Source organism: Calypte anna, chromosome 15 (assembly GCF_003957555.1).
Source record: "Calypte anna isolate BGI_N300 chromosome 15, bCalAnn1_v1.p, whole genome shotgun sequence".
Taxonomy (NCBI): domain Eukaryota; kingdom Metazoa; phylum Chordata; class Aves; order Apodiformes; family Trochilidae; genus Calypte; species Calypte anna.
The window spans coordinates 8,886,013-8,906,889 of NC_044261.1; the positions used below are offsets into that span (position 1 = coordinate 8,886,013).

The 20,877-nt window shown below is 37.1% G+C and overlaps 1 protein-coding gene across 1 annotated transcript in view; it reads left to right on the top strand.

The window, feature by feature from the left end:
• The window catches only part of CABIN1 (calcineurin binding protein 1), a 104,785-nt gene that overhangs the window by 3,035 nt on the left and 80,873 nt on the right, over positions 1 to 20,877 (top strand). The window contains exons 3-22 of the mRNA XM_030460531.1: positions 179 to 271; positions 1,304 to 1,417; positions 1,592 to 1,726; positions 1,991 to 2,171; positions 3,091 to 3,220; positions 3,739 to 3,888; positions 4,972 to 5,264; positions 6,062 to 6,230; positions 6,684 to 6,820; positions 7,206 to 7,423; positions 8,375 to 8,453; positions 8,681 to 8,868; positions 9,162 to 9,311; positions 11,372 to 11,566; positions 12,604 to 12,840; positions 13,196 to 13,349; positions 13,573 to 13,688; positions 17,439 to 17,600; positions 18,978 to 19,184; positions 19,602 to 19,747. Of these exons, the coding sequence (XP_030316391.1) occupies positions 179 to 271; positions 1,304 to 1,417; positions 1,592 to 1,726; positions 1,991 to 2,171; positions 3,091 to 3,220; positions 3,739 to 3,888; positions 4,972 to 5,264; positions 6,062 to 6,230; positions 6,684 to 6,820; positions 7,206 to 7,423; positions 8,375 to 8,453; positions 8,681 to 8,868; positions 9,162 to 9,311; positions 11,372 to 11,566; positions 12,604 to 12,840; positions 13,196 to 13,349; positions 13,573 to 13,688; positions 17,439 to 17,600; positions 18,978 to 19,184; positions 19,602 to 19,747 (3,254 nt within the window). The remainder of the gene's footprint in view (positions 1 to 178; positions 272 to 1,303; positions 1,418 to 1,591; positions 1,727 to 1,990; positions 2,172 to 3,090; positions 3,221 to 3,738; positions 3,889 to 4,971; positions 5,265 to 6,061; positions 6,231 to 6,683; positions 6,821 to 7,205; positions 7,424 to 8,374; positions 8,454 to 8,680; positions 8,869 to 9,161; positions 9,312 to 11,371; positions 11,567 to 12,603; positions 12,841 to 13,195; positions 13,350 to 13,572; positions 13,689 to 17,438; positions 17,601 to 18,977; positions 19,185 to 19,601; positions 19,748 to 20,877) is intronic.

Sequence of the window (20,877 nt, forward strand, 5' to 3'; positions counted from 1 at the left end):
AATTATATGTGGGTAGAGGTGACTAGATTTTTTGCATCTCTTTTAACTTCATATAGAGAGCTCTCAATGTAGTCCATTTACCATATAAATTAAAAGAATGAGAAAAGTCCAGTTTGTAAGGGAAACCAGGACCTGTGCTGATGTAACATTTCTTGTCACATCTTCACTGTCGTTCCAGATTCGAATCGCAGCACTGAATGCAAGTTCCACAATTGAGGATGACTATGAAGGTACCTTCAAAAGTCATAAGACACAGACAAAGGAAGCCCAAGTAAGTAAATCCACAATTTCCTTAGTGGAGTTTTGTCTCAATGAGAGTTTTGTCCACTCTTGTGGACTCTTGTCCACTCTTGTTCATCTATTATTTTATGTTAAGAAAGTTGTATTACTATCTTACCTCTTGAACCCTCCTTCAGCAAGCTAAAACTTCACTTGGATGAGTTATCTTAGGTCAGTAAGGGTAACCTTGAGCTAAACAGTCTGGATGTGAATCACTATATAGCAGAAAGTATTAAAAGTGTGAAATTAATTATATTCATAATATAGTTAAGTTGTAGTAAATATACGTAATAAAGTTGCTTTACAAATTCTGCTGTGTAATATATGTTGATGAACTTGTATTCCTTACCAGTACAATTCAGGAAAGAATTAAACTGAGAAAGAAGTGAATAGGGGCCTAGACAAAGCAGTTGAGACGTGTAATTTTCCACTGAAGCAGTGTGAACAATACAAGGCCCTAATGAGACTAACTTCTGTCTCGAAGATAATTAAAAGTGTAGGTCCTGTTCTTAAAACAAGACACTGCCAAGGCTAACTAGGCACCAAAGGAATGTGAACATCTGCACAAAAGGAACATAAAGATGTCATAACCAGCAGATAAGGGGAAGGTTATGGCTAGGGTCTGATATTGCCTTGTAATAATATAATGAAGTCAGTGAAATCAAGAAAGGTAAAAAGTACAAGCTTGAGGAAGACTTCTTACTTCATCCAAAGACCCCCTGACGGCCCCTGGATATCTCCCCAAAAGAAGACTCTGCTCAGACTATGCCCATCATTAATACTATAATGTCATGATGTAATTCTATAAATATGTATGCAAACCCACCTTCTTTTGAATATGCATAGAATTGTAATCAATAAAAGGTAATTCCAGAGTTTTAGGGGTTGTGCGTGTGAGCGGAGCCGAGACTTCCCACGCACCCAGTGCTGTTCTGCTTATTGCAATTTTATTAATTAAATTAAACCATTAACAGAATATTGAGTCTTGGTCATTTTTAACATGCTGTATTTTTTTAAACCATAGGAAGCAGAAGCTTTTGCTTTGTATCACAAAGCCTTGGACCTTCAGAAGCATGACCGATTTGAAGAGTCTGCTAAAGCTTATCATGAACTGCTTGAGATTCGTCTTCTACGAGAGGTCAGTGTGACCTTTGAAGAAAAACTCTAAAACCTATTTTTATTGTATTTTATGTTATTTCATTACTTACTGGCTAACTGGAAATGCCAGTGTTATCAATTGGCAAGTTACTTGCTGCTCTTTTTACTTGTCTGATTCCTGATGCCTGCATTGCATTTATTTTATTGTTTCTAGGCTGTTCTTTCTGGTGATGAGAAAGAGGGGCTGAAACATCCAGGCTTGATGTTAAAATATTCCACTTATAAAAACCTAGCACAACTGGCAGCCCAACGAGATGACCTGGAGACAGCCATGGAGTTTTATTTGGAGGTACAGTTCAGCTGAAATAAAGCATAGGAGCCTCGGTGTTTGCAAAAACTTTCTGAAATATAGATGTACCCCTTTCAGCATACACCATTTGCATGTTTATCTGAAATCTGTGTACTTTCTGATGTAATATGTGTTATAACTGGTCTGCCAGTCAGTCCCCAAGGCTGTAGTGTCCTTGTTGAAAACTAGAGCAGTGCCAGTCCCCTTAGGCAAGTGGACATGCCTGTCTGAGGTGTGAATGCTGCTGTTTATTCTGCTTTCTAGGCTGTGATGCTGGACTCCACTGATGTCAACCTGTGGTATAAAATTGGTCGTGTGGCAATAAAACTCATTCGCCTTCCCCTGGCTCGTCATGCTTTTGAGGAAGGCCTCAGGTGCAATCCTGATCACTGGCCTTGTTTAGATAACCTTATCACCATCTTGTACACACTCAGTGACTACACAAGTAAGTACAGCACACCAAAAAAATTCTCAAGATATTTGTAATTTTACATGACAATTAAAAAATATAACAGTGCAGTTGTATAGGAGAAAGTGTACCTTGCACACCCAGTGTGTTTGGGTATGATAGAGATTTCTCTATTTCATGGTAAAATGTGATGGTTTGTATCTAGTCAGGTTACCCTAAAAATAAATACCTGTGGTCTCTTAGATCAGAGCCACTTCAAGCATTTTCCCTGTAGACTCTTCTCCCTCAGAGTACCTCCATGTCTTTGTACTTATCTCCAGCTACATCCATATACCCAGGATCTGGGTATAAAGCTGCAGTCTAATTAATGGCTTAGTGTGATTAATTGTAGTTAAAGCACTTGACACAACTGGCTGGAAGATTTTACATTTGAATAAAATCCTGTAGATCATCTGACTCAAAGGAAGTTTAGGAGAGAAGTTGCAAGATGGCAGAAATGTTGAATCTGATCCCTTAGGTTTGTCCTGCTATAACTCCTAATTCTCTTCATGTAATTGCCCACACAAGTGAAAACCTGGTGGGATCCATTGCTTGTTACACTAATGGAATCTGCAGCTGAGGCATTTGCTGGTGTGAAAACAGTAAATTGCTTGTGATTCTGCTTTATGATTTTAACTTCTTTTTTGCAGGAGTAGAGTCCTGAAAGTAAATAACATGTACTGCAGAAATAGTTTGATCACAATTATATTTTTTTTCTGGATATAATAGGAAGACAGAAGTTATGTTAATGAATATGCATGTAATTATTTGATGTGTTACAAAGCTATTGTAGCTATTACAATTATGTAGCTGTAATATTTAGTTGGAATTCAGTGTTGTATATGAAGCTCAATAATGGGAGCTATTGAATGAACCTAAGTGATGACTGACCATTCAATTTCTATTTCTCTGTCAGCATGTTTGTATTTTATCTGCAAAGCTCTGGAAAAAGACTGTCTGTATAGCAAAGGATTGGTTCTGAAGGAGAAGATCTTTGAGGAGCAGCCTTGCCTCCGGAAAGATTCCTTAAGAATGTTCCTCAAATGGTGAATAGCATCTTATATACTGCACCTGGAGTGTAAATTTTGGGTTTGGGGCAGTTCAGAAAAGCTAGGAAGATATCATGCTTTAAGCTCTAACAGTATCTTGTTGACCTGCTTTCTAAGTAACAAATCTGTGTTAAGTGTTGGTGCTGCTGAAGAAATGATCTTCAGGAAGGACATTTGGAGGGAGGTAGGAAGAGGGAAGAAATTCAATTTGCGTGGTGCTCACATATTTTCATATGTAAATCTCTTGTAATCTTTTTCCTTTGTTTTAGTTTTCTTATTTGCAGCTTATTGCTGCAACTTTAATTTCAGTTTTCCTAATTAAAAAAAAAATTTGATGGTGAATGCTTCTATATGCATTCTACAAAGCTTGTAAAATAATCTTATTTGAGTACTTTTTTTAATACTTTTTTAAATTTTGTTACATAATTGGAAGATACCAAATGAATCTCCACAGGCTTTAAAAAAAAATCCAACCAATAAACAAAAGCTCATCTTATTTTTGTATTATTTCTTAGTGACATGTCTATCCATAATGTAAATGTGAGTGCAGCTGAAACAGGAAGGATCATAGATGAAGCCCTGGAGCTCCGTAAGAAAAGACAAGCTTTGCTAGTGAGGGAAAGAGAACCAGACCTCAAACTGGTCCAGCCAATTCCCTTTTTCACGTATGTATTTACATTTTCTTGTTTTAAAAGGTTTCTCTGAAGCTACTTGGTGGACTTCAAATTTCTTCAGAAGGGGTTTGTTTGTTTTTTTTTCTTAAAGCAAGCAAGCAACCCTCCAGTGTTTTCATATTTTGAGTATATAAGTTGTTTGGGTGTGCTTATGGCTTTAGCATAAGCCCTGTATCTGTCAGCTTTCAACTTTTGAATGAAAATAGGTGATGTAAAAAAAAACCAAAACAAAACTAAACAACAGTAAAAAGTTTTAACTAAGAATTACTTGGCAGCCATTCCAACTGTGTTACTGGATTTTTAATGTAGGACTGGTTTGTATATCAACTTAGAAGTAAGTTTAGCTTTTGAAAAATGTTTTTGATTGGGATAATGAAAACTTGGAAAAAAATTACAGTTTTTTATTTGTGGTAAGAGGTTGGATAGTAATGAATTGCTATGTGTCATCATTGAGGCATAAAGATTTGGGGTTTGGTTTGTTTTTTTATGGTATGTATTTTTCTTGAATATTAATGGACTCTGCATGTAGCTCCTGTGCAGAGAAGTTGCTTCTACTTGTGGATAAGGATGAGACTTTTTTATTCTCACTGTTTGAGTGCAGAACCTGAAAATGGATCCTTTGATACTGCCTTTTGTAGTGTTCAATATGAGTAATTTTATCTGCAACTACTGCATAGACCTCTATTAGAGACATTTTTTGAAATTAGGCACATCCATCACTGACTCATTTCCTTCCTGCTCCAACCATCTCACCAATTTCCTCTGAAAACTTCTGCCTACTGCCATGTTTTGTTCTTGTTTTTCTGTGGGGTGTATTCTAGAATGAAAGCTCCCAAGGATTTCTGTTCCAGGCCTGAAATTGTCAGTGGTCCATATGGCAAGAAATACAGAAAGATACTCTTCAGATTCTGGCTCTTTAAATGTGCATTTCTCTCCCACTGGAAAGCTGCTCTTGGTACCTCTAAGCTATTGGAGAAAAACGGTGTGGCATGCTGGAAAGTTTGCAAACATAATTTAGAAAATCATGTTACAAGAATTAACGAAGTTGTGTTGCCATTTGGTTTCCCCATGCAGGTGGAAGTGTTTAGGAGAAGTTTTACTTGCCATGTATCACCACCTCACCACATGTGACCCTCCTCGACCCAGCCTGGGCAAGAGAATTGATCTCTCAGAATACAGAGACCCAGTTCAGCCTTTGATCCTTTCTCCTACCTCTACTCCTGTCAGTGTTATTCAGCCAACCCCTGTCAGCACTAATCCTGTGGTGACAGTGCCAGATCCAGTGTTACCTTATACTCCAACAACACCCAACTTCCCAACTCACAGTCAGAGTTCATTGGAACCAGGAGCTGCTGTAGGTGAGCAAGGTACTTTTAAGATTCAAGATACCTTTCCTACTTGTCTGGGTAGTAAAAGCACTGGGAAATGCTGGTTTTAAACTGCATGTTGGTGGGTTCAGAACCTGTTCAGCATATGTAGAACATTTGATAGAAAAAAAGTTGAGCTCTATAAAGTTAAGTTCTGTTAACACTTCGTGTTTGAAAAGGAAGGTGCTTAAAATGCCAAGAAAACATTGATTGCTGACTAAGACAGAAGATCAGTGTTCAGGACAGTGGACTTAATTTCCTGGTTTTAGAACCAGAGTAAACTGAACTGTTAGCTCTATTTATTTGAAATCTGTAGCAAATTGTTTGAATAATATATACTGTAGCTCTATATATTCACATATCTTAAACTATCAAGAAGTTGCCAGTATTTTGTTGATATTCTCAGGAATTATCAGGTGTTTCTTGAGTTAAAGGCAAGCATCTCTGATTCCCATTTCAGGAACTTCTTAAAGACAAAAATAATGAATTCTAAGGAGTAATGAAATGTAGAATTTTTCGTAAGCCTGTTTCTTGCCTCAGACCAGCATTTTTATGCAAAATGCCATACCCAGTTTATGCTAAAGTGATTTTTAAAAAAATTAATGTTAATTTTTGTCACTGTTTTCAGAAGGAAATCTGTGGATCTCCAGTGTTGCTGTAGAATGAAATAAAGCATCAGCCACAAATAATTTTTTTTTAAAACAAACAAAAGATTATCCACATTTTGTTTAGCAGTGTAACCTGTCAGTATCTGTTGGGGTTTTTTTAGTTATTTTTTTTTTCAATTCTGTTTCTAGGTGACATATCTGCAGGTGATAAATCTAAGAAGGGTGTGAAGAGAAGGAGAATTACAGAAGATAGTGGTGAAACAGCAAAAAGGAGATCTGCAAGAGTCCGGAACACCAAGTGTAAAAAAGAGGAGAAGGTTGACTTTCAAGAGCTGTTGGTGAAATTCCTTCCTTCCAGGTACTGCACAGCAAAAACTTCCATTACCAGAGTAGCAAGAGATGAGTAGAGGAAGGGTTTTGTTTGACTGATATTCTGTGACCTTTAACCACCATGTTAATTTGTTTATTTATGAATTTTTTTACTTATTTAGAAGCAGATGTGATGCATTGGCTTCTCATAAATTTAATAGAACTGTTTTTAATGAAACTAAGTCAAAGCTACTTGAAAAATAAGAAAGCTTTTACTAATGTGAAACTGAATTAGTGGACAGTGTTGAAGTCAAAATGCATAAGGTAAACAATATAATCTTTGGACAAAATTAGGGAACTGGATGTAAATCTCTGAATTTCTTACAGTGATTTTACTTTCCCCGTTAGAATATTCATGTGCTATGTTTAGGTTTCACTTACTAGCAGAAGAAAGAGTGAGGATTTTGTTGATATTATGGTTTTTGCTACCCTTTTCATACAGATTAAGGAAATTGGATCCAGAGGAGGAGGAAGATGCATTTAATAATTATGAGGTGCAGTCAGAAATCAAAGAGGAGAATTTCCAGCATGTTGGGCCACATAGAATGTCATTTGATTCTACAACATTTATGGAATCTGGTAAGGATTTAATTATAACCCTATTTTTCTGTTGTTTCTTCCCTATTGTAGAGTTTATTTTCTGTATTTTCCTATAATTTCTAGAAAATACAGATGTGTCTGTTATTTTTAAAAGTATAATTTTATATCTCAGATGGTAAAAGCTGGGACTTTTAATTATTTTTTTTTTAAGTCTTGAGGACTGCTAAAATACTGTATGCAAGAGCTCTGTTGTGTGAAGTTTCCCTTTTAAACAGACAGCAACACAGTAACTTCATTCTGTATGCACACAGTACAGGAGAACTACTGACAGATCAGAGCATAAAAGGTTTTAAAACTATTTCCTTCAAGTTATGCTCTGCCTCAACCTTAAATATGTATGGATTGGTGTTTATCTGCTTTCTAGAAAAACAGGATGTTCATGAATTCCTGCTGGATAACCTGAACAATGGTGGGATCTTGGAGCTGATGATGAAATACCTGAAAGTTGTCAGCCAAAAGTTCCTTGTGAAGTGGCCTCCTGGTTTGTGTGAGGTGGTGCTCAGTATCTATAATAACTGGAGGAAGCATAGCAGTAGTCTTCCCAATCCTCTACTGAGGGACTCAAGCAATCAGCATATCAAGGTAAGGAAGCATTTTTCCTTCTACTTCTGTTTGCAGCTTTTGTATTTCTGTGTGTTTTTCAGGTATAAATATATATTTTTTAAAGAAATGTAAATATATTTATAAAGATATTCCCTTGATTCTCATTATGACTGCATAACTGCTTGTTCCTATGTAAAATTTAAAAAGCCAAGACTTTGTAGCTATACAGTTAAAAATCACTGTCCTCATGCATGTTTATTCTTTATTATCCTTTTATTTATTTTAAACTTGAACTGCAAGCTCTCCTGAGTGTAATAAATTGGGGATTTTAAGATTGCAAAGGACTATTCTGGTAATGTGTAAGGGCTTTCATGAGTATCTTTTTTACATCTGGACCTCTAGACCTTATTCCTATGAATTTAATAAAAAAATGGTATATTCTGCACTGCACAATACCACCTGGCAGAGATCCATAGTCACATGATTTTAATATACTTCTGAACTTTATACAGCAAGCATTAGGAAGCTGATAAGGCTGGAGTACTGATTGAGTCTCAGGGAGATAAATACTGAAAAAATTCTAAGATGCATGGGTTTTATGTCTTAAAATTCAATAAGTCTGTATTCTGGAGACATTCTTCTAGCATGAGTTAGCAATTTAATATAGTTTAATTTCAACTAGAATAAAGTTGTAGCCTTGTTTTTGTATCTGATATCAAGCAATGTGGTTCTGGTCACCTTTTTTGAGCTGAGACCTTTTTTCTTAATGCTGCTTCTAATTATTATTTTATTTTGTACCTGTTGATTTGTAAATGGTATATAGCTTTAGGAAGAGGAAGAAGTAGTTATAGATTGGGAATAGAAATCTCAAGAGGAAAAGTTAAACATTTTATTTGAAGTAAATTACAAATTTAGTGGTGGCTTTTAAAATTCTTTTAATGTATTTCTTACTGTATGCTCTTTTCTGATATCTCCATGCCTTTTCTGAAGGATATGATGTTGATGAGCCTTTCTTGCATGGAACTGCAACTAGATCAGTGGCTACTGACAAAAGGGAAGAGTTCTACAGGTGAGAACTGGGTGTTCAGAATGAAAGCACTCAATATATATGAAGAAATGTTTCCAGGAATTCATGGGATCTTGGAGCTATTTTTTCTTAATTATTATCTTTCAGAGCTGTACATTATTGGCCCATCAATTTGTTTGCTGATCAGTAATTCTGAAATATTAGTTTGCAGGACTCTCTTCATGGGATGCTAGCAGTGTTGTAATAAAAAACAATTAATTAATTTGCAGTTTCTCCGCGAAATTGCCCTGCTACCTCTGTGAATGGAAAGTTTGGTCCTGACTTCCCAGGAACCCATTTTTTGGGAGACCTCTTGCAGCTGTCACTTGCATCCTCACAGAGGGATTTATTTGAGGAGGGCTGGATGGAGTTTGTCACTCGGGTGTACTGGCTGAAAGCTCGCTTTCTGGCACTGCAGGTTTGTTTTACCTTTGATTTAATAAGACTTTTTTCAAATGAAAATCAGTGTTGTTCAGAGAAGCTACAGCTGATTCAGGAATCTCAGTTCACTTAAGCATGTAGATAAAATCAGCTCTATACATAGTGATTTCATTTTACTCTTAAATATAATTAACTGTCCCTAAGCGTAGAGGTGGACATGAAGTACACCCTGCCACATGCTAAGCTAATACTCTGCATGCATTAGAAACCCTTGCTGCTGGCAGAACTCTACGGTGCTTGGTTTGTTTGTTTCCTCTGCTGTTTCTCTAGGGAGACATGGAACAGGCACTTGAAAACTATGATATCTGCACTGAAATGCTGCAGAGCTCCACTACAATGCAAGTGAAGGCTGGCAATGAATGCAGCGTTGTAATAAGGTTACCAAACCTACATGTTGATTCTGTTATTTCTTTGGAAGAGGTAAGAATTTACACATGTATTCTCCCCAGCTTCAAAATTCATCTATAATTTAGCTCTTTTTGGGATGGAAGTTTACTGTGTCTGTCCTAGGTTCATAGTTTAATCTCCTTTTCAAAAAGCATCTTTTGGATCTCTTAGTCCTGTACAGCTTAAGGTTGCTTTTTTGCAAGATAAAGACATTAGAGCAGCTGCATGAAGAACAGTAGATTTTCAGACTGAGTTTTATTTTTTGTTCCTAAGTGTCACCTTCAGCAGTCTGTTTTCCACGTAAAAAATTGTGTACAGTTTTGAACAAAAGAATGTCCATCTGCTAGTCTTTCTGTTGCTGTCTTGGGGGATAAACCAGATGATCATGCCATCATTTGGGGGATAGACCAAAGAGATGCCATCTTCACATTGAACTCCATCTGTTGGATGTGTTCTTGAAGTGTTGAAATGTATGGTTTGAGGGGAAAAAGTAAAAAATCATTATAGCACTGATTTCAAACTATGTAGTAATTAAAAATCTGTGTAATGATTGAAGTATTATGTAGCAGGCCACTCTCCATAATCTTTGAGAAGCCATAGAGATCAGGGGATGTCCCAGAAGAATGGAAGAAGGCTAATGTCACCCCCATCTGCAAGAGGGGCTTACAGGAGGGCCCAAGAAATTTTAGGCCCATCAGTCTTCAGTCCCTGGGAAGGTTATGGAATGAATCCTCCTGAGGGATATCACAAGTCAAAAGAAGCAATTGATGGGGAAGAGCCAGCATGAATTCACTAAGGACAAACCTGATTTCTTTCTGTGATGAAGTAACCTGCTTGGTTGATGAGGGACAAGCTATGGACAGTGTCTACCTGGATCTCTCCAAGGCTTTCAATACAGTTCCCCATAGTCTTCTCCTAGAGAAAGTGATGTGTGTGGTCTGTGCAGTGTGTGTGGGGAGCTGGCTGACAGACATCACCAGAGGGGTGATGGTAAATTGCTCTTTCAAACTGGCAACCTGTCAGTGGGCTTCCCCAGGGTTCAATGTTGGGCCCAGTGCTGTTTTATGTCTTCATAAGTGATCTGGATGATGGGATTAAGTGTACCCTGACAACATTTGCAGATAAAACGAGTGGATATTAGACCCCTCAGAAGGAGGAGCTACCTTGCAGGAAGACTTGGATAGGCTGGAAGAGTGGTCTAACAAGAACCTTATGAACCAAGGACAAATGTAAGGCCTTGCACCTGGGAAACCATAATTCAGAAGTTCAACAGAGTCTCTGATCTACCTGGCTGGGGAGCAGCTCTGTGGGAAGGGATCAGGGGGTCCTGGTGGACAGCAAGCTCATTGTGAATGAACAGTGTGCTGCTGCACAAGTCAACAGGATGCTGAGTTGCATCAACAAGGTCTTCATCAGAGGAGATAAAGTTATAATCCCACTCAGGGCTTGTCAGGCCACACCTGTTCAGTTTTGGTATCCACTATACAAAAAAAAAACGTGGACAGGATGGAGAGGGTCCAGAGGAGGACCACAAAGATGATCAAAGGACTGGGAAGGCATATGAGGAAAGGCTGAGAGAACTGAGTTTGTTCAGACTTGGGGAAAGAAGGCTTAGGAGAGACCTCATAACCATGTTTCAGTAGTTGAAGGGCAGCAACAAAGAAGATGGAGACTCCCTTCTTACAAGGAGTCACATGGAAAAGATGAGGGATAATGGGTACAAGTTTCTCATGGGAAGACACCAGTTGGATACAAGGCAATTTTTCACAGTGAGAACAGTCAGCCATTCCCATTTCTCCCCAGGGAAGTGGTGGTTTCCCCTATGTTGGACACCTAGGATTTAGCTGGACTGGGTTCTTTCTGGACCATCTTGTCTAGACCATACTTTTGCCAAGAAAGGTTGGATCAGATGATCCTTGAGGTCCCTTCCAGCTTGGTATTCCATGATAGTAAATGTTTATATTGTTTATATTCCTGGATGTAGGTGTAGAGTTCACATAGCTTTATAGCTGAACTGCTGAGAGAAATGTCAGTAGTGAAGTGCATGTGAATATAAAATGAAAGTTGGATTGTGCCATCTGTGATGTTTGCAGATTGAGAAGAACCTAAAATCTCTGGAGAGATGTCAGTCTTTGGAAGAGATCCAGCGACTGTATGAAGCAGGGGATTATAATGCAGTAGTGCATCTGCTTCGTCCAACATTATCCTTTAATGGTTATGGTAGAGCAAAACATCTGGAATTTGTAACATCCATTCCAGAGAGACCAGCACAGCTGCTTCTCCTGCAGGTTTGTTTTGTTTCTTAAGAATCTTTTCAGTATGGGATTAAGACTTATTCCTGAAAACTAGATGGAAGGGTATTTAGAGTGGGTGTCAATGGTTAATGAGTCTTACTTACAAAGCAGAATGTGGAACCAGATTTGTGAATGAGCTGAACATCATAGTGTTATCTACATGATCAACAACATGCCAGCTTTAGTAACTGAGAATGTGGCTAAAGATGTCTGAGGCCTGGACTAAATGGCCAGAAAAACTGTAAATTCAAATAAACTTGAATCATCTGCAGAGATATCTTATGGAATCATTCATGCTATCTGCATCTGCTGTAGATATTTCTTGCATTTGCTGATGCTGACTGTATGGTAATTAAGCACCATGGTGAAACTTGAAAGTTATCTAGTATGTGAATAATTTTTATGATGTGTATCTGTTCTGCATGAAGGACACACCATGGATAGACCCATCCAGTATAATAGCTATAGATATAGTCAATTTGACACTGTGAAAATAAGCATACAGCTGAACTCTACTATAGGAATTGATGTTCTTTTAGCTGGTTTGAACCAAATCCTACAGCTTCTATGTGATCTTGGGAATCAAACTTGGCAAAACAGAAGGAAGCAGGAGGGCATTGCTGTAATGCTGACATTATAGTTGAAGTAATTACTTCATTATTTATGAAGTAATAAAATGGTGGCACAAGATCATAAAGATCCAAACCCCTTTTCTGTAGGACCTCTGTTCAAATACATATCACTAGATACTATAGCTAGCTCTTTGCTGAATATTTTTTACTGCATCTCTTGTTAAAGCAGTGATGATTTTTTTGAAATTTAGTCCCTACTTGTATTTCTGTCATCCAGGGTTCGTGCATCTCCTGTTGTCCCTTTTTAATGTCATATTTAAAGGTGTTCTGTTGTTGCATTGAAATAACCATATTAACTGTATATAGGGTATTGCTTTGTCCTGCTGTGCATTTATGGTTTCATATAAACCCTTCATCCTAACAATAGATTTTTTTTTTCATATTTCCATTCCTTCCTAGGACTCCCTGCTCAAACTGAAAGACTACAAGCAATGCTTTGAACACTCAGAAGTTGCCTTGAATGAAGCAATTCAGCAGATGATTAATATGACAGCAGCCTCTGCTAAAGAGGAGTGGGTTGCTACAGTAACACAGCTGCTCACAGGAATAGATACTTCATTATCATCAGTCAGCAGCATCCTGAAAGATTCTTCTATAACACCAAGCCTCATTCGGTTAACAAACAACCTGATTCAGGTAACTGTTCACTTGCAGTAGGAGAGAGATACTGTGTGCTACAGACCTTCAGCAAGATGCAGCTGCTGTCTGCATTGCCACCACTGGCAGTAATGGTTGGAGTTACATTCTGGTTGGGGGAAGATGAGCATTACTTTTGTAGTCTTCATTTCAGTACATTAGAGACACTGAGCACATCTGTTCTAGAATCACTGGCAACAGATACCTTTGAACTGCTGCTCAGTGTGAGAAGCTGAGAGTTTAGGTTATCTCTTTGGGATAAAGCACATTGCCAACTTAGGGTTTTTTGCAAAGGATTCACACCTGACAGTTATGTTGTATTACTTTGTCCATATAACGTGTGTTTCTTTATTAGATCATAGACTGCAGCATGGCAGTCCAGGAAGAACCAAAAGAACCATACGTCTCCTCAGTGCTTCCATGGATTATTCTGCACAGGATCATCCAGCAGGAGGAAGATGCTTTTCAATCCCTTTGCTGTCAGCAGCAGCAGAACCAGGGAGATGAAGGTAGGTTAACTTTTCAGTTTTACATATTGTAACTGAGGTCCTAGCTCTGGAATTAAATATTAAAAAATTGTTTGTCTTCTTATCTTGCTGGCTGAAGGGAGCTGAGGGATGTGCAAACATCACTTATCACAGAGGAAACTTTTTTTTGTCAAATGAAGCATTGACTAGTTGAGTTTAACTCAGTTATGTGCTACTTAAATATTTGCCAACTTTTTTCTTCCAGTGAGTCCTGATACCCCTATGTTGCCTTCTTCTCTCATGCTGCTGAACACTGCTCATGAGTATTTGGGAAGAAGATCCTGGTGTTGCAATTCGGATGGTGCTCTTCTCAAGTTCTATGTAAGTGCTAGTCCAGTAGAATAATATCATTTGGAAGGGACCTTTAAAAGCCATCTGGCCAACTTCCATCTCAAAGCAGGGAGCAACTTCAAAGTTATATCAGGTTGCTTGTTGCCTTGTCTTCATGTTAAAAATACTCTTGTAAATCCACTTTCCCTCTTCTCCCAGACAAACCATGAACTATTTCAGTCAGTTTGATCTGAATAGCAAAGGCTTTTTATTCCAAACCCCTCTCCATTGTTATGCTTTCTGAACAGGTCTTCTTGTCAGACAAGACATGGCTTTGGTTAACCAAGTCTGTGCTATTAAAGCATCTTAAATGGGACTTAGTAAGATATATACCTTGTACTGAAAGAGAAAGCACTGGAGAAGCTAAGTGATTCAGAATAATACTTAGAACCAAAGTTGGCCTGTACCAAGCACTGATGATGATTAAAGTCATTCAGTTGAAGTTTTATCACGTGATATTTAGCTTTAGAAGATGTATCTTTTACTCTTTAAAAATAAACAAGGTTATTATTTTAAGCTAGCAAAAAAATTTGGTGTTCATCAACACTCATCTTAGATGACTGGTAGCATGGTGATTTTTTGTTGTATGTTCTTTCCTGTGGAAAAGTCAAGAGTTTATTTTGGTTTTATTTTTGTTACAGAACATATAAAACTACTTGCTGCTTGTGACCTGTGGAAACTGAATACCTGAATACTGACTCTATCTTTTGTGTCTGGTAGCTCAGCCACACCTCTGCCCTGCTGGCAGAAAAGGTTTATTCAGATTTAAATTCAAAACTTTATTTTAGTTATTCAAATAACGTTTTACTCAGTGATAACTCTTGATTTTCAGCTGCTGTCTGAGAATTAACAACTGTTGAAGGTTGAACAATCACACCAAGTCTGCTAGTGAGAAAGAGAAAGAGAGGGAACGTAAGGAATGTCAGGAAAAATAACAAACAAAACACAAATACCATCTTTCCTGCTTATCTCACAAATGTCTTGCTGGAAGGTGAGCTGTCTGTGTGGATGGAGCATGCTTCCTGCTCCAGTGTTCTAGCAGTGACAATGGCTTTTGTCCTCCAACCAATAGGTAAGTTAGGCAGGAATTTGGGCAGCTGGGAAGGATGGGGTGGAGAGCTCAAGGGATTCTGCAGGAGCTGGCTCACCCTGGTAGAGCTGGAGCTCTACAACAAGAACAGTGTTTGAAGAGAGGCTGCTCCAGTGTAGGACTATCAGATTATCCTACTCTCCTCATTTTCCCTGGTATTAGAAGTATAATGCTGATATACCTGGTGTGCCTGTGTGCCTGCTCGGGTGCTGTGCATCCTGCTCCAGAGCCCTGCTTGCCCTCAGATGCAGTGCTCCCAAGTGATGAATCCAAATTCTGTCTCTGTAGAATGTGCCTGTACTCATAGCCTGGGCAGTCTGATAGTGTGGGAACCTGCATAACCTACAGGTAATGGAGAGCTGTGAATGTATTTAAATGTATTTACAGCTAAATCTTTGCAAATGTCATCAGGTACTTGGAACAAGACTTTCAAATTTCAGTCACAGAATTGCCTACTTAAATATAATAAGATAGTATATTATCAAGTGCAAAAAATTAGTTTTCAGAGGCAAGAGGGTGCTGGAAGGGTAAGGAAAGGCAAAGATAAAATTATTTGAAAAGATATTTGAAGAGAAATATTGAAAATTATTTGAAGAGAAAGGAAGCTTCAAGTCTTACAGACTAGTGCTAAATGATCACTTGGGATGAACCATGTGCTCAAGTACAATGTATTGCTTGTGGCTGAAGGTGGTGTGGAAGAGAGATTGTTAACATGTAATAAAGTCTTTAGCAGTAGTCAGAAGTCTGAATTATTAAGAAAATTCTGGGTTACTGCCTGAAATTTAAAAGCTGAATGAGAATCTGAAATTGTTTTAGACACTGTTCAAGTGAAACTTGTGTTACTGGTGTTAGATGTGACTTTGTTTCCAGCAGTAGGAATATCATGTTTTTGTTACATTATCCTGTGATGCTTAAATCTTCCTTTCAACTTGTTTATCCACACTTCTTGTGAATTTCAAACATTGTTCACAAATTCTTATAGGAGAAGTAACAGAAATAAGGTGACCGTGGACCCAAATGTCAAATAGATGCCTTGTGAGAATTGTCTTTACTCTTATTTTTCAGAGTTTTGACTCTTAATAAATAGTACCTTGTTCTTTGCACAGATCTTTTAAGCAGAAGAGAGTTAACATTATGTAGTTAATCCTAGTACTTGCAAACAAGCTTCTTACATGTAGACTAACAAGATTTTGCCTTGTGATGATGTGTGACATTTGTAAAGCCAGTCATGATGAGAAGCTTCTTGTAGCCTGCATAAATGAGTTTACAATCCTAGATGTTGAAAAATGACAATGGTGATAAACAGGCAGCTTAAGTACTGTAAAAGTAGTACAATAAGTACTTATATGAATTACAATTAAGTGAATGTTTTGCATTTTCCATTTTTTACTGCAAAATTTCAGTTGAGGAAACTCCTGAGTTAACCAGTGAGTTGAGACATGTCAGTGGCTGAAGAAGTCGTAGCTTACTGAAAAGAATAAATGAAAGTTTATGCTTTCTATCAGAGGAAAAACACTAAAAGAACTTACTTATCAGTTAATAGAACTCTTCTGGTAGTGCACAAGTTCCTAAAACTTTAGAGGCAAATCACAGTGGAGAGCTTGGTCTTTTTCTGTACCCTTCAGTCTCCCAAGTAATGATTACTAACACCTCAAATGAAAAGGTAGACTCTGATAGTTGAGACACACAGAGCATACTGCTGTTGGATGTGTAAGATATTGTAACTGTGATTTCTACTTACACATTTCATTTTTTTAATTAAAATTTCACAGTGGAACAGGTTGGGATGTTCTTAAGCCTCGCTGATTAAGTGTGAGATTTTTAGTTTTGAAATAAAGTTCCAAAATCCCACTACATGGATTGTTCTTGGTAAATATGTTTTTATTGACTTTGAAATGTCTTCCAGGAATGTGTTCTGTTTTGGTTTTCTTTCTAGGGAAACTTACTGAAATCTGCAAGGAATTACCTTTTGTCTCTTGGTATTTGGTTGCAGTTTTCTTCAATGAATGTTTTAAAGTAATTGCATCTTCCAAAATAGGCTACTGATGGGTACTTTTTCTTGTGATGTTGAAGTTAAAGCTTGCAACTTGCTGCAGTGTTTAGTTATTTGGGATCAATCCAGCCATTATCCTTGGTGTGTAGCCATCTGTATAATACTATTTGTACCATGTGTTTCTTCCTTAGCTCTCTCTTCTTCTTTTGCAAAGTCCTCTCCGTTCTTTTTCCACACACAGGAAAATGATGTTTGTGAGATAGGACAGAAATTTTCCTGTGCCTTTTCCCTGTTCACAGGGCTGACAGACTGTAGTGTTCCTATTCACAGAGGCCACTGGGTGTGTAGTGAAAGCCTTTGCATGAGCTGAAGTCTGAAATACTAAGCTGATATCTAATCTCATTGAGAGAAGACACGAGAATGGAATTAACTGGAATTAACATAGGGGAAAAAATAAAAGCACTTTATTGCAGTTACAGTGCCATTGAAATTACATGTGCAAGACTGGTTTACAGAAATATGGGTAAGATTTCCTTGTAAATGGGGGGAAAAATACATGCAGTTCCTGTAGTAACAACACAGTCTTCAGCCTGCAGCTGACATTTTGTTCATTATTACATTATGACATGATTATTCATTAATATTTGTGGTGTTACAGGTTCAAGTACTACAAAAGGAACTTGCAGCATCCACTTCTGAAGATACTCATCCATACAAAGAAGAGTTGGAAACAGCCTTAGAACAGTGTTTTTATTGTTTATATGGTTTTCCCAGCAAAAAAAGCAAAGCAAGGTACCTAGAAGAACATTCAGTACAGCAGGTAGGATGTGTATTATTAATATCAGTGGAATATCCTGAAGTGATGAAAGTTACACACTTGTTTGTTTCTAATGCACCTGGATATATTTATGGGAAATATTACTTTTATTTCCTTTTAAAATTTATGTATTTTGAATATTGTAGAAAATAAACTCATTAATAAAACATGGAAGCCTTTATGAAGGGTTGGGTATTTGAAACAAAGTGCTAGTATAGTCTCACAGTAGTCTGCCATTTTAAAATATGACATCAATTTTATTGAGCCATGATTTTCCTGTTTTCAACAGAGAAGAAGTTCGAGTTTGAGGAAAATTAGAAAGAGGTCAGCTTGAGAGAAGAGAACTTTAGCAGCCCACCTTGCAGTTTATGAAAGTGAAAAATGTCTCTGTTAAAAATTATGCAAGTAAATTGTATTATAGCTTATTTTGAAATCTTTGATGGTAAATGTCTGGTAGCTGTTTATGAGAAATGTGTGAATTTCAGTTGAGCTGGGGAGAAAAACAAGTTCAGAGTGCCTTGGGAATGGGGAAAGTAGTATTATGGAAAGGAGAGAACAAGCAGATCAGCAGCCCTGTGCTTTGAAACATCACTGATAATATTCAAAAGCAAAACAATAGTCTGGCTTCTTGGAACAGACCTTTTTAAATGCTCAAATACTATTATGCTGTTACTTACTGAGTATTTGTGAATTCTTTTTCTAAGCTTACCTGTCAGAAAGTAAAGATAATGAGAAAATGGGAATAACTAAGACAAACTTAAGTATAAGGAGATTGGGAGGGAGAAGTAATCTGTTACATTTGGGCAATGCTTGTTGAAAAAATCCATATTGAAATAGTTGACAAATTTATTTTCGACAGAAGTCTAATTTTAATTTTTTTAAAATGTTTTCAAGAAAGAAAAAGGAAGTGAAAATGAGGAATAAATTTGGAAAGTACATTTCTGTATAGTTTGAAGGTATTTGAGTCTCAGTCTTGCCTGATTCCCATTTCATTTATTCTTACTTGGGTTTGAAGGTATAGAGTTATTGTCCTCCTTATCTTACCCATGATATCAGTGTCACTCAGGATACTTGCAGCTGATTCTTGCTTATAATCAACTTTTCTGAGCAACTCCTCTAAGCAAGTAGAGTGACTTTATTTTCCAGTGGTACACATTAAGTTATCTTAGTGCAATAAATGAGGGAGCAGTGTGCTGTGTATGTGAGCAATGGAAATCAACAGCACCTTCAGTTGCTCTCTTCTTGGGAGGTTCATTTCCTGCTAGAGTAACATTTATATTGTTACAAACTAGAAAAGCCACAGAAACCAAATGTTAGTAGACTTTTAAATTTTGGCATTTGAGATAATTTTTTTCCCCTCTCATCTACCTCCCTCTTCAGGTCGATCTAACATGGGAAGATGCTTTGTTCATGTTTGAATATTTTAAGCCTAAAACTCTTCCAGAATTTGACAGTTACAAAACCAGTACTGTGTCTGCTGATTTGGCCAACCTTTTGAAGAAGACTGCTACAATTGTTCCTCGAACAGACAAACCTATGCTGAGCTTAGATACTGTGTCTGCCTATATTGAAGGAACATGCAGCAAGGTATAATTAATGGGTCTTTAAAGAAAAATAAATTGAAAGAAAGAAAAATTACTGTTGTTATTTTTATGTTGACTTTGAGGTAATTAGGGGAATGACTTATTCCATTATGCTGTATTTCCTAAGGTAAGTGCATTTAAATTATATAAGAATGACACCACCAAAGCTTTTGGTCTTGGAGTGGCAAGGCACAATATTATTTAACATAGAAGACATAATTTTGTTTAATATGGAGTCAGTTTGACATGTTCATTAGTGTTTATAGGCACTCTCTATATCTGTGGCATGCTTTCACTATCTTCATATTCAATACCTTCATATTCTGTGATGAAAAGGCTGCTTCTAGTACAGTGAAGAAACAAGTGTACTGCTCATTTAATATGAAACTTTATTAAATATGATTTTTTTTTTTATTTTCAGGCACCATCTCTCCCAGAGGGTGCAGACTATTCTCCACCGGTGGTGACTGAGTTATACTATCTTCTGGCAGACTATCATTTCAAGAATAAAGAGCAGTCTAAAGCCATTAAATTTTACATGCATGACATTTGTATTTGTCCAAACAGGTCAGTATTACTAAATACTGCTGCACATTGTTCATTCTTCACACTTCTCTCAGTATTGAAAAGCAGATAACAAAATAATTATATTTTGCTTTCAGGAGTTAAAAAACCCAACAAAATAAAAGCCTGTCTGCAGCCCATTATTAACACAGGTGGGTTGGATAATTAAGGGCTTCTCTAAAACAACCCGAGGAACAACGAACCAAAAACCTAGCATTAAATATTTGGTTGTTTTGAAATTAAAACCAAAAGAAGAAAGTGGGAGAGGGAAAGCTAAATTTAAAATTAAGAATAGCTGGAAAGGACAAGGATCAAATCAGTATTTCTCTTTTGCACCTTTTGTTCTTTGTTTTGGAATGTTCATACCTGACAAGGAATGAAAAATGCCATTGTTTAATAGCACAACTATAGCATAAACAGCATCCTTTACTGGATTAACTGCTCAGGCTGACCTCTTTCTAGAAGTATTGATCTTTCTGCTAGAGAACTACTCAGACAATATGAACACAAGTAAGGTATGTAAGTGATATTAAAGCTAAAACACCTTGTTTCTTGATAATTTACACCTCACTAAAATAGCAGTAAGATTAAGCTCTCTCATCTTGAAGAAAATAAAGCATGTTTTGAGTAAGTGTTGTACAATAAAATTAAATAGTCCTTGAGTTTATTGATTACATGTAGGGTTTGCATATTTTATTTTCCTTGAAGCTGAGAGAACACAGTCAGTGACAAAATCTCTAGTTTGGTCGATTTGAGACAAGAAAACTATTTCTAAATCCAGTCACATAACACAGACTAAAGGGAAGGTGAAGGCACAGAACAATTTTGCATGTGAAATCTACAGAGGAAATAGCTGTAGTTTAATGTTATTGAATCTTCCAGTCTGGGACCTGTGATCAGCACATTGCTAAAACTTCTGTTTGAAGGCTGGTAGAGAAATTACCACTGTCCCCTTTCTTCTGTAGTTTTGTTCCTTAAAACCTAAATTAATACATAATGGAGGGGAATGCATTTTTACTTAAATGTGTGGTGTTTTGTTGCTTATAAGATGCTTTATGTGTTAGCACAGTATTTTTACCCCAGTCATATGAGATGTTACTTCTCCAAATGTCTGCATTATACTTCCCTTTCCA